The sequence below is a fragment of the Equus quagga genome, chromosome 2 (genome assembly GCF_021613505.1).
Source record: "Equus quagga isolate Etosha38 chromosome 2, UCLA_HA_Equagga_1.0, whole genome shotgun sequence".
Taxonomy (NCBI): Eukaryota; Metazoa; Chordata; class Mammalia; order Perissodactyla; family Equidae; genus Equus; species Equus quagga.
In genome coordinates this window covers 171,863,423-171,876,746 of record NC_060268.1, presented here as the reverse complement: position 1 = coordinate 171,876,746, position 13,324 = coordinate 171,863,423, and the positions used below count along the sequence as shown (strand labels likewise).

General features: G+C 46.2%; 1 protein-coding gene across 1 annotated transcript in view; it reads right to left on the bottom strand.

The window, feature by feature from the left end:
* Nucleotides 1–12,424, bottom strand: part of GRK5 (G protein-coupled receptor kinase 5) — a 214,377-nt gene extending 201,953 nt beyond the window's left edge. Inside the window, exon 1 of the mRNA XM_046654156.1 lies at nucleotides 12,109–12,424. Coding sequence (XP_046510112.1) covers nucleotides 12,109–12,160 — 52 coding nt within the window. The 5' untranslated portion in view covers nucleotides 12,161–12,424. The remainder of the gene's footprint in view (nucleotides 1–12,108) is intronic.
* Between the last annotated feature and the right edge of the window lie 900 nt (nucleotides 12,425–13,324).

The following is a 13,324-nucleotide window of genomic DNA, read 5'->3' as shown; positions in this document are numbered from 1 at the left end:
TTCCTAACACCCATCCATTCCATGGGAAACTATAAACACAGATACGGGGAGGCTCTACAACATATTGTTGAATGAAAACAGCTGCAGAACAGAGTGTACGCTGGGACCCTATCTGTGTAAAATGTAGCTGTGTGTTCACACACGCAAAGAGAGAGAGAACTGGAAAAACAGCCCCCTCAACGCTGCCAGTAATTATCTCTGAGGGACGGAACGGGCAGAAGGGGCACACGGGAGAAGGGAGATTTTGACTTTCTTCTTGATGCTTGGCATTGTTGTTTGAATTCTTTAGCAAGCAAGCATTGCCTGTGCAAATTTTTTAAAATCTTAAAAATTAGATAGGATGACTCCTATTTAATTGGGAGTCACAGCTGCACACTTGATTCTTTTTCAAATGTCTCCTAGGTTAGTACTGAGGTTCGCGAGAGCTGGTAAGATTATTGAGGGCAGCAGCTGTGATGGAACAGAAGGAATATCAGACGTGGAGACTGGGCTTGGCGCTGGGTTCAGGCTCTGGAACTAGCAGTGTGCCTCTCTGAGCCTCCGACTCTTCATTGATCAGAATGGGGAAAAATAACTATACCTCACAGAATTGTAAAGATCAAATAAAACAATGGACACAGAGGACTTTGTAATTTTTAAAGGATTCTTTTAGAAAAAAGATGGGAGCCTCCATTCCTCACCCTATTCTCCCATCAGAGCCCAGCATGGTGCCAAGTACACAGTAGGTACTAACTAAATACTGGGTTTATGACACTGGGGAAGATGCAGAAGCCAATCCAGAGCTATTCCCATCAGAATTTGGCTTCCATGGAACCCCCCAAGCTCTCATATTTCAGGCAGATATGTAGAGTGAAAGGCCCACCCTGGGTAAATGAAATTATAAGCAGACACAGGTTCGCTTCTAAGTGCTTGCCCAGGAAGAACTTGACTCTGAATGGGCCTCTCAAATCTTCAACCCCCTCACAGTCATTCCTAAAATGTTTTAAGCTGCCAAAAGGACCAGCGAGAATACCAGGCACCATGATATAAAATCATTAGCCACCCAATAGTTACAAAATGTAAACTGAGAAGTGTCCTTGACTTGTCTCCAAAGACCAGCCCTCACCTGGTAACACGCTGAACCATCGAGGAGATCAGGTCGGTCTTTCTTTCATTTACATTCTGCTCTATGTTATAGAGAATTAAGCTTCAATTTTAAAAATCCCTCTAATTGGATACTACTGATGGGAAGACATCTGGGGCAAATATCTAGGCCCGGGGCATTCCGTCCCGAGCAATGGTTAGTGGTTTGGAGAATGAGTGTGTGGCGAACTAACCAGTGGTTACTAATTATTATATATCACAGGGTTTGGCCTCATCCAGAAAGCCCCATCATGTTGGCCTCCTCCTCTTCAGAGAGGATTACAGAATTGACTGTTTGGAAATTTTTTCTCTGCGTTAACATACGTTTTTCCTTGTCTTAATTGGATCCAGTCTCTTTGCCCATGAGCAGAATGGCAATTTTTCTATAACGATTACATCTTTCAAATGCCAGGTCATCAGCCATTCCTGGGTCTGGAAGGATCATTGTCCGGCTTCCTCTTCTCCTTCCATTTGCTCAGCCTCGTTCTAGTAGTGACGCAAAAAGCAGACAAAGATTGTATCCTAAGCTACCTTCGATTTCGCCAAAAAAGGTATGAATGTTATCAGCATGCACATCTCCTCCAACCCACACAGAGCCTCAGAACTGGGGGGGACTGTTTGCCCCAAATGTTTGGTCTAATGCAAATATTTATTTCTTCCAAAACAACTAAAACAAACCACTTCCAAATTGGGGATGGGGGTGGGGGAGCTTGCAAGACATTTTTCACAGTTAAGACAAACATTTGGAAAACATTTTCCAATTTGCCCTATACCCCCAGTTAATCTTTCTTAACTGTGTTGAATCATTTCCTAATTTGCTGTCTACTGTGACATCAAGGCCATTTCTTGAGGATCTTACTCTCTCTGCTCTCCCCCTCTCCTCCATGTAACTTAGACATCGGATCAGTCATAGCTTCTGGAATCATTTGTTCAACACCTACCATGCTCCAGGCACACACTCATCTGACAGACACCCTCCCTAATCTGAGACTTAGGGCTGGTGGCATCAACCCACAACAGGACTCAGCTGGAGAAAAGTTGGATCTTGAGACATCCTTTGCCATCCGCAGCCCAATTCTTTGTCCCCACCTCTCCCCCACTAATCTTCCTAGAGTTTGGCATTCCTTCTCACAGGATGTTATCTGAACACCCCAACAAGCTCTTCCTGGGCGCACTCGCAGACAACATGAAGAGGAAGCAGAGCTCGTTTCTGCATCAACCACTATAAAGCCGTTTTTCCTGGGCTATTCGTTGACCCTCCTCCAGCCTGTTTCCATTTCACAAGTGGTGCTATGACCCATGCCGAGACGGAATTCCATTTTCAAATGAGGTTTCACAAGCCCTTTTATCAGATATGCAGACCAATTACACTGGCGGGCTCCCTCTGTCTCGTGTTGGGTAATTCTATCCTTCGCTCCCCTTCCCCTCCTGAAATGGTTAAGTTCAGAGCTTCACCTTCTCGGCAGGAGCAGATCAAAGGCTTGACTTCCTGTCCCCTCGTTACCAGGCAGTGACATCATGCTGCCTCCCCTCCAGCATCTCAAGTTTACAGATGCTGAGTCTTCTCAGCTCACAAAGTTCTTGAAAAGTAAAATTGCTAAATTAATGTAAAACATGCACACGCGCATGGGTTGATATGGTATCCAAATGCAAACATCGGCAATGTTACCACAGAAAAATGGAAAGGGTGAACCCCGAGAGAGCTTTTCTGGGGAAAAAGACCACTTCACACATTCTCTTTGGGAGGGAGAGGGGATGGATGGCCCGCAACCCGGCAGAGGAATCATCTGGGGGGTTTCCCCCACCTCTCTCATCCTCGCCCCCAACATTTTTATTAAGAAAACTGCAGAGGGGCCGGCCTGTGGCCGAGTGGTTAAGTTCATGTGCTCCGCTTCAGCGGCCCAGGGATTGGCTGGTTTGAATCCTGGGCACGGACATGGCACCACTTGTCAGGCCATGCTGAGGCGACGTCCCACATGCCACAACTAGAAGGACCCACAACTAAAAATACACAACTATGTATGGGGGGGGGCGCTTTGGGAAGGAAAAGGAAAAATAAAATATTAAAAAGAAAAAAGAAAGAAAACTGCAGAGGCAGGAACATACACCTGAGGTGCCACTATCAGACAGAGGTGCCTGAGGGCAAGGATCTCCCAAGGGCTAGCAAGCCTCCAAGGAAGGGGGCATGGGTGGATGTGACCCACATGTGGTAAGCCAACGCCAGCAGGAACTGGCCTGCCCGGTGCCCTGTCTTGGCTCTGCCTAGGAAAGGAAGTCACACTGCTGCCAAGGACATGTCCCCAGCACCACCCATCTGGTTTAACGCCCTGTCCCTTGGGGGCAACTTTTTGGCTACTTCAGATTCTCTCCAAGCCCTGCCAGGAGGAAGAAGAGGGCCAGGAGGCTGACCTTGCTTTTTTCATGTGTCAGTATTGGGGTGGGGGAGGGGGATGCAGGGAGAAGGATACAGGTACTAGGCTCCAGAAAGGACCCAGCCGTGTGTGTGCGCACACATGCAGGCACAGTATGCACAGTGTGTGTGGATCTTCCCTCCACGGTCACAGATTCATTTCAGTCGATAAGCAGTTCTGCTTTTAAAATGGAAATGCCTACTGTGAGGATTCACCTATCAGTAGTCATTCACAACTTAGTAGGAATTACTTTATCCAACAGCTCTCAAATTGGCACTCAGCTGAAATGAGGGTCTGGAAGAGCAATTATACTCCCACTTTGCCCCTTTCCCCAGGAAATCTGACGGAGACCATCTTTCTCTTCCACAATCGCAACCTCACAAACATTTACATTTAGAAACCATAATGCCCTGAGAAATGGGTTTGGTTTTTCGGCTTACATTATTATAGGAGAGAGGAAAGTTTTATTTCGGAATATTAAAGGACTTTGGAGGGATGCTCCAGAAGAGTCCACAGTTCAAGTGACCTTGAACAACTGACACCCTTTCTTTTGTCTCGGTTTCCCCATCTGTAAACCAGGGGTAACCTCTATTCTGGAAGGTGGAGAAGAGATGGGCAGACTCACTGGGAAGGCTTGGGGCAGCCACAGCGCTGGCCGCCCTTCAGGCTTCTGCCGCCCCAGCCACCTCACGACCCAGGAATGTTCTTATCTGGTTATCTCAGTTTCTTTTGCTTTCTGCACAGGCCCCGGAAGTTGTCCTTTGAGGTTCATTTCATCGTTGCCTTTTAAAAAAATATTGATAGTGCCCAGATTACAAAGTCCTAGAGACAAGGCAGGCCCTATCGAAATTACCCTGATTTATTAGTGACTTCTGTCAGGAGGATGTTACCAATTGACTCTTTGGCACAACTTCAAGTAGAGTTGCTTGCTTCAGACACGAAAGAACAGCAACTAACTGTTTTGTTGTTTCAAACGCTTACGTTGCTTCCTAAGTGTGTTCTAACGGGGTTATCGTTAAAATGTTTCAAATCTCGCAGGAAACAGTCTTTAAGGAGAAATCATTTTTTTAAATTGAAGTCATATTGGCTTTTAACACTGTGTAAATTTCAGGTGTGCAGGATTAGATATCAGTTTCTGCGTAGTCTGCATCAAGCTCACTACCAATAGGCTAGTTTTTATCCGTCACCATACACATGTGTCCCTTTACCCCTTTCACCCTCCCCTCAGCCCCTTTTCCTATGGTAACCACTAATCTGTTCTTTAAGGAGAAATCATTTTAAAGTGGAGACAGGAGCAGTGTGTTTCTTTGTTTTTTGGTTTTTGTTTTAAAGAATGCTATAATTTTAATATGACTACGTTCAAACTCTCTGTGGAGTTCTTTTTTAGAACTCTGAACATGATATAAAATTTCATCAGGAAAAGTCAACAGAGAGGCTGAACAGGCAGACTCTGGTTCCCTGCACCCCCTCCCCCAGATTTATTGAGGTATAATGGACAAATAAAATTGCATATATTTAAAGTGTACAACATGATGAGCTGATAGACGTACTCCATGTGAAATGATTACCACAATCAGGTTAATTAACACATCCATCACGTCACATAGTTACCTTTTTTCTTTTATTGCAGTAAGAACGCTTAAGATCTACTCTCTTCACAAATTTCAAGTATACAATACAGTATTATTAACTATAGTCACCATGCTGTACGAGAACAGTGTGTTTTTGACAGCTTTCTTCATGATCTTATTTCAATCTGTCCTGCTCAGAAGAAATGGAAACCCTCAAATTTGTTACATCTATTTTCTCTCTCATGTTAGAGCACCTTTTTGAGGTCTGTAGAAAGAGGCGTTTTTTTCCTTCCTTCTGTGGATTTACTGTAACACACAATTTATTTTTTTCTTAATAAAATGATTGTTTTAAAATATCCTTACATCAAGAGTTTTGAGAAGGAACATGGGGCTCTGTGTGTATCAATAATATGCATGTAGTTTGAATTAGGAAAGTCAGTTGCTCAATCTAAGCAAATTTCCCAATAAGATATGAAAAAAAGGGAAATATGGGTGGTTTACCACCACCACTATCTATGATCCTCCCTGAACTGAATTTTTCTCTGAAGTAACTCAGTCCTAAGCCTCACCCCCCAACTCCAGTTCCCCCGTGGCTTCCTCTGTCTCTTCCCCTCCCCCTCTCCTTTACTGTCCCCCAATCGTCATGTCAGAATTATAGCGTTATCACACTCTTATTCAATTCAATGTATAGAACTCTACAGGGGCTCCACCCAAATGAATTTTCAGCAATGCTGGAATGTTCTATATCTGCACAATCCAGTGTGGTAGCCACTAGCCAGCCACATGCGACTGCTGAGCACTTGAAATGTGGTTAGCACGCTTAAGGAACTGAATTTTTAATTTTAATTAATTTAAATGTTAAATAGCCACATGCAGCTAGTAGCTACCATGTGGGACAGCAGACCTTTAGAGGACTAGACACCTTGACCCTTTCAGGTCATTCTAGGTCACAGGCTATATCAGAGGACATGTTCAAACCACTTCTAACAAAAAGCCAGAAAGGAAGGTGGCCTCCACCATCTCTGCTCCAGAACTGTGGCCCATCAACCCCACTCAAGCCGCTGCCCTAGAAAGACCACGGAAGTTCCACCTGGAAACCACCGCTGCACACCAGTTTTCCTCTGGGATCTTGTCATTCCTCAACCAAAGGGTCCTCTTGTCATTGTTTCGAGTGGTTTTCATTTGCAGGAACTGACCTTCATCAAAACACAATGTCTCATAAAATTAGCAGTTGCCTTCCAGATTTGGGCCCATCCCTCAAGTAGGACCTTTGAATTATCCTTAAATCATATTTTGGTTCCTCCAGCGATTGCCCACGTTCTAGGCACAGCAGAACTGGCACAGTGGACCCAGCCAAGCAGGTCACACCACAGTCAGTTCAGCTCTTTGGGGGGAAAAAATCTGGTTCTACTAATATCTGATTTACCAGTTTAAAAGCCTAAGAAGATACTGATGATGCCCAATCCCAGTCTTCACCCACCTCTAGCTGCATCTCTCTAACATTTAGGATGTCACCTCCCGCAGGGTCCTTCAACTATCAAATGTTGAATGAATGAATGAATGATTTTACCCTTGTAAGATGGCAATTTAAGAATGGTTTTCTCAAAATGAGAAACTGTGGGGGTGGGGAGGCAGGAGGCATGGTCTGGTAAATACTTTCTCTTTAAAAAGCAGCACGATTTATACAAAATGGAGTGCTTCCTCCAGTGTTTGGATGGTACTAAATGGAACAACATTGTCTTTACCTCAAAAAGAAAAAAATTTAAGAAGTTTGATTTATTGATTAAAGTCTCTTCAATATTTAGGGATATTTTTAAACAAAATTTTTCATTGAAATATACCAGGATGTGTTTGAAAGCAGAAATCACTCCTTTTAAGCCCACATAATCCATTTTAATCATTTGAAATCACATCTTAAAACCCTTCGTCTTCACTATGCTATTTTCATGTGAGGTGTGGGGGCTGGGAAGAGCTAAGATTGAAGAAATTTCTGATTTCCTTTTCTCTGTGTCACCTCTTTGTAGTCACCTTCTATTGTTTTCTCAAGTTTCACCTCTGAGTTGCATGATCTAATTCAGTGATATCTTTTTGTAACCATGAGATTTTTTTATCTCAAAAATGTCAAGGGGCCAGCCCTGTGGCCGAGTGGTTAAGTTCGCACGCTCGCTCGGCTTAGGCAGCCCGGGGTCTTGCCGGTTCAGATCCTGGGCACAGACCTAGCACTGCTCATCAGGCCAAGCTGAGGTGGTGTCCCACATAGCAGAACTAGAAGGACCAACAACTAGAATGTACAACTTTGTACTGGGGGACTTTGGGGAGAAGAAGAAGAAAAAAAAAAGATTGGCAGCAGATGTTAGCTCAGGGCCAATCTTTAAAAAAAAAAAACAAAAAAAACAAGGTATTATAATGATTCACCTTGAGCCACAAATATATTGGCAATACATTGACTTTAAATATTGCCTGTGTCCTGGATGGTTTCCTAAGAACACTGAAAATTCCCAGGTATGGGTTGAACAGTTCTTGGTAAAGGTGAATATGATCATATATTGGGTTCTTTCCTGAAATTCACTTGGACATTATTGACATCTTCAGTCCAGACACAAAGGGTATTATTTAGCAAGCCACTGCAAGAGTTACAGCTTCTGAAGACATAATTTAAACAAGGATTACTTTGGGCACTGGAAGAATCAAGCTTTTTGGAGTTCAGAATCTGACAAGAAGCAGCTAAGCTACTGAAAGATGAGAGTCTTATGGGCATTTATCTGATGGTTTTAAAAACCGGCAGCTGGATTAATTAAAATCATCACTTGAAATCTTTCTGTAAGAGAGCAAGGCCTTCTGAAAACATTGCTTTTGGTTTCTCCACCTCCAAGTTGTTAGTATTGAAAAGAAACTTGGAAAAAATAAAAGGCAGCTTCATTTAACAGCATTGTACTCACCGGGCCAGACGGCTTTTACACACCGAGCTGCCTGCACCAGGATGAAAGCTGTTCCCTTTCTGTTTGGTAAGACTGAGGGGAGAAGCATAGGGTGGAATAAGTCTGCCCGCCATAGCAGTAAGAGGGCTGCGAGGTTCAGAGACACTCGAATGTTCTACTAACAAAATACCCTGATGTTTCAGTTTCATCATCACAAACTAGGGTGCGAGGGAAAAAGGAAACGGGGCACAGGTTTCAGCCCTGCTGTGGAATGCTGAGTCTGTCCAGGCTGCACCTGCCCCTCACTGGTGGGCTGGATATGGGTTCCCTCCCTCCTCCTGGCCTCCCTAGCCTCTGCTCACCAGAGCTTCACCTTTTCCCAGGTCCCTAATCTTGATCATCAGGAAGATTTAGGCCAACAAGTCACAGAGTTATCTAAGAAAAGGATTTTCACATATTCTGGTTTTCAGGGATTGAGACCAACAGCAAAGTGATTACGTTTCTGACCTCTCAGTTCCTGTACTCAGTGCCTGCTAGTATCATGCTTGGGGAAAATGTGATCAGTACTCCCTCTGTCCTCTTTATTGATCAGATATGGCTACCGCTGGCCTGTGAAGAAAGGAAAGAGGGGCCCTTGCAAAATTTCTCTCACCACTGTTCACTCAAGAGTGAGGCAACTGATCCAGAACATGAGAAAAACACAAAAACCTTTCCTGCAACAATAAAGCCAAAAAGAAACACACAAAAGGCACTCTGCAAACACTCTTTCTCACTACTATTATTTCAACACTAGCTTGCTTGCCAATTTTCTGAGATTCTGAAATGTAAATGGATGGATGGAGTTAGTCTGGCTCTCTTTTCATTAAACGCTTAATCACTTAGCTCATTTCCATAAATTGGCATGAATTCAGTCTCAACTTCTTTCTCTTTTTCCTTAACCAGTTTTTAGGAGAGCAATCTAAAGTGCCTAAGAGTGATCAAGTCGATGTTTTCTCATAAGACCAGGACAAATAAATAGCTCACAAAAGACATTTGGGTGGTTTGAATTTTTGAACCTCGATCTCTATCTTTTCTTATTTCAAAACAACTGTCACAAAGGTGCAATTGGCTTGCTATGTTTTCTAATTACTAACGATGAATCATTTTTACTCTAATCCACTTACAGATTTTCTATTATTATTGCTATATTCGTGTTTTCCATTTTATATATGTTTTATTACGGTAAGAATTTGAATTTACAGTAAATTTAGAAGCCATCTGCCTTTAAGAATGTATAACAATAACAAAAGATAGGCCCAAATTACCCACTAGCACGGACAACTACAAATTCCTTCACAGCATCTGCAAAGTGTGTTTGTCTTTCTTCAAGGCCTGTTTCTCTATTGTTCGGGATAAATGTGACTTTTACTTGAAAGCCACATTTTAAATGGTTTACAATGTATTTTGTTAAGTGAACCAAATTAAATTTCACATTCACCAATTTTATTTCTCATCTGTAACCATTCACAAGAATTTTCAAGTAAGAAGTGTTTTTAAACATTCTAGACAATTCAGATTCTTTAAGATACTGTAAATTTTATGTTAGATATTTCACTAACTGGAACTTTCATTTCTGAATATTTGGATAATATGCTTATTTGAATTAAGAATTACTTAATTTAAAAGAATGACTTCAAGTATATGAGAACTGAGAAGAGAAAAATAAATTCCTTTTACTTCTAAAAGCTTCCACACTAATTAGAATACATGTCCTCAAATCTTTAAAAGGCCACAGCAAGAAGAAAGTGGAAGCACTTAAAATCGTGGATTCTCTTTAGATATAAGAGAGAAAGAGGGGGAGAAATCAAATTTAAAAACGAAGTTTCCACGTAAGTGATTAATTTTTCTCATTCGTGTGTCAGTCTCTCCGTTTCCTTACAGGCAAGGCCCTCTCCATTTCAAAGGCATCGTCAAGAGCTATTTTCTCACCATGAGATGACTACCAAGCTCTCAAAGAGAAATTGAAAAGACTTTAAAAGGAAAAGGAAGTGAAAGGCACATTCTTGAGCACTTTTAATCACTGTAATTCGGTCATTCCATGCAAGCCTGCAGCCGGCTGCTCTCTCGAAAAAAACCAATTTGTTAACCTGACGAAGAAAAATATCAGGCGGTGAGTTCGTTTCGGTGAAAAAAACTGGGGAGACCACTTTGTGGGGTAAAATTGATAACACCTTGCCTACTCCAAGCAAAACATTTTCAAAGAAGCAACGAAAGGCTGCGGGAAGAAGAAAGCATGCCCCAGAAAAACGAACGTGTACAGCAGTAGATCTAGAAAACAGAACTCCTCGGGCAGCAGGAGAAACCAGTGTAAGTTGCAAAGCCACCAGCACCATCATATCCAGTGATTTCCCCGGAAAAAAGTTCAGAATGGAGAGAGGGTGAAAAACTTTCCTAGCCCCCAGCCCTGAGATGTACAACCATGTCCCACCACTAGGTGGCGGCGGCAAAGCCTGCGAGCGGGGTCGGGGGGGGGGGCTGTTTTCTCCACTTCTTCCCCTCCAGGACGCACTGCCCAGTAGACGGGAGAGCCCACCAGCCCCCACCATGATCCAGTTCGCTAAAATTTCAGGTTAGGAAAAAAGAAAAAAACTCAGGCCTTAGAACCTGAAGTCGCCAAGTGACAGCGTCTCCTACAAATCTGTTCACACCAAAGCTGAGCAATGGGGGGACAGACCTGCATATTTTCAATTCTGCTGGGGTTTTCAAAGCAAACCCTCTAGGCGGCTGCTTTAAAGCGACAAGAGACGACGAAATTACGACGTGAACGCTGGGGGGAGTTGCTGGGCTGTGCATCACCCACCCGCACAGCGTGTACAGAGCTACAGGGTGATGGAACCGGCTGGATAAACATGAATCGTTTTATTGCTGGCCAGAAATTCTCCTTTCATTCATCAAAGTGGGTGAATGAAAATATTAAGAAGGAGGTATGGCATTTTCGTGGGCTGCTCCCCGAATCTCCTTCTGAAGTCAAGACCTTACTTAGGCTGCCTTCTACCTTGGGTGTCAAAGCCTCCTCCCATGAGAGGGAAAACCACTTCCCTTTTTATAAAAAGTCTGCACGCCAGAGCTCAAATCTTGGCAAAACAGATGTTACATAAATTCCAGGTGTTCCTAAAAGTGTATGTTGACATGCACACAATCATTTTAGGAAGCATCTAAGTTTCTGGGCCACTTTTTTTTTTTTCCTTTCATCTCAAGGAAGGGTCAAAACGTGTGTGTTTATAGCTCTGACTTAAGATCTTACCCACTCCACTTAGGTGATACTTCCTGCCAGCTAAATGCAGGAAATCTAATGATACGCACCTAAAACGCTTCTAAGCACAGACGCACCTTTCTTTGCCTAACTGAGCCAAAATTAAACAATTCAGTTATCTCCCCCGCCCCCACCGCCGCCCTTCCCCAAAGGGGAAAAACCCACCTCTGAAATCCTGAATTATTTTCTAGGTGATTTGTACAGCCAGCCTCTCGTTATTCTATGAACAGGCTAATTCCTCAACATCTTACTTTGCCTTTAAAAGGCTTCCTTCCACACAACGGGATTTCCCTAAGAAACAGTCCCAGCGGATGGTTTCCAGCAATAGCCTATATGAACTCAGCCTGCGCAAGCAAAGACTTGGCTTTTGCTAATTCCACCCCGCCACACGCACACACACCAATTCACAGTCACAGAACCATCCTGGGCCGACTCGAAAAGCTATTTTATTTGCCTATTTGCCCATCTCTTCCTGAATGAATGCTTTTCCAACTGACCTTTCAACAACTGCCGAGATGGCACGCTCAGTAAGGTTAGAGCTGGAAACTAGAGGATAGTTTAGCATGCTAACCTCTGCAACCTCGACGTTTCTCCTTCTCTACTCAAGTCCAGATTCTCTGAGCCCAAGGGCAGGAACCCTGAAGCGTTTGCAGAGCAGCTCTACGAGGTGTCCTGCTCGCGACCAACTCACTGCGGGCATCCTGCACACGCAGAGCCCCAGCCCACATGCCGCCCGACACCCGCACCCCGGCCCGCGGCGAATGCGCCAGGCACGCACCAGCCCAGCCTCTTACCTTCCCTGGCTTTCAGCAAGACCGTGTTGGCCACGATGTTTTCCAGCTCCATTGACAGTCGGCGGTCAGCGAGGAAGCCGGCCGGTGGGGCTGTCAGCGCCTGGGGGTGCTGCCGCTGCTGCTGCCGCTGCTTGGGCTGCCGCCGCTGCTGCCGGAGCCGGGAGCGAGCAGCCCGCCTTGCCTACCGCATTATTCCTGCTCTTATCCCTCGGAGTTTTCCCCCTCTGCAAAGAGGAGCCGTCGCCGCCGCTTCTTCCTCCCTCTGTGTCCCCCCCCCCCCCCCTCCCTCAACAGTCTCCCCCCCACCCCCCACCCTCCGCGTTTCTCTGTCACTCCATTCTCCTCCCCTCCGGCTTCCTCGGATGCTTTAATGCCTCGGATGCTTCTGCCTCCCCTCCGTCCCTCCCGGGGGTGTGGTACTAGCAGGCTCGGGCGGCTGCACTGCGCAGGCGCCAGGCCAGGCCGCGCCTCCTGCCTCGGCGCTCGCGGCGCGGGGCCTGCTGGGACTTGTAGTCCTCCCGGCGCGCCGCGCTGTCGCGGGGCTGGCGCGGGGCTGGTGGAGTCCGAGACCCGCCCCGGGACCCGCGCGCAGGGTGAAGGCGGGTGCACTCCTGAACGACGAGGGGCGCGGGGCTACGAAGGGCGACGAGCGAATTAAAAGCAGCCCGGCCAAGCCGGAGCCCCCAGTCCCCGGGCCCAGACTCGCACGCCCACGCCCCAGGCTCCGGCTAGCCGGCTTCCCGCCCTGCCGAGAGCCCGGAAAGCAAAGTCCACAGGCCACGGCGGCGGCGGTGCGGGTCCTGGCCCCCTAGGGTGTGCTCAGGGTGGGAAGAAGGTCAGCCCGCGCCGGGCGCGCGCCGCACCCCGCTTTCCCCGGCCACTCCGGGCCCACGCGGGGGCTGCAGCCCAGAGGCAAGACGAGCCCCGCACGCGTTGGCCGGCTCCTGTGCGCCGTACCCCGCACACGCTGCCGTCGCCGACAAAGGTGTACTTTGTTTCCTCCGAAGGCGCGAAGGGCTCTGCGAGTCGGCGGCAACCCGGCGCTGGCTGCCTCGTCGGTGGCCACGCAGCTCGAGCGCCTCCCGGCGGCCGCGGCGGCGAGTCAATGAGGACGGCGCCCCGGACCGCCTGGGCCCGCCTCGCCTGGCCTCGGGGAATCCGGGCGTGGGAAGCGGCTCGTTCTGCAAATAAACTGCTTCCCAGCACGCGGGGCCCG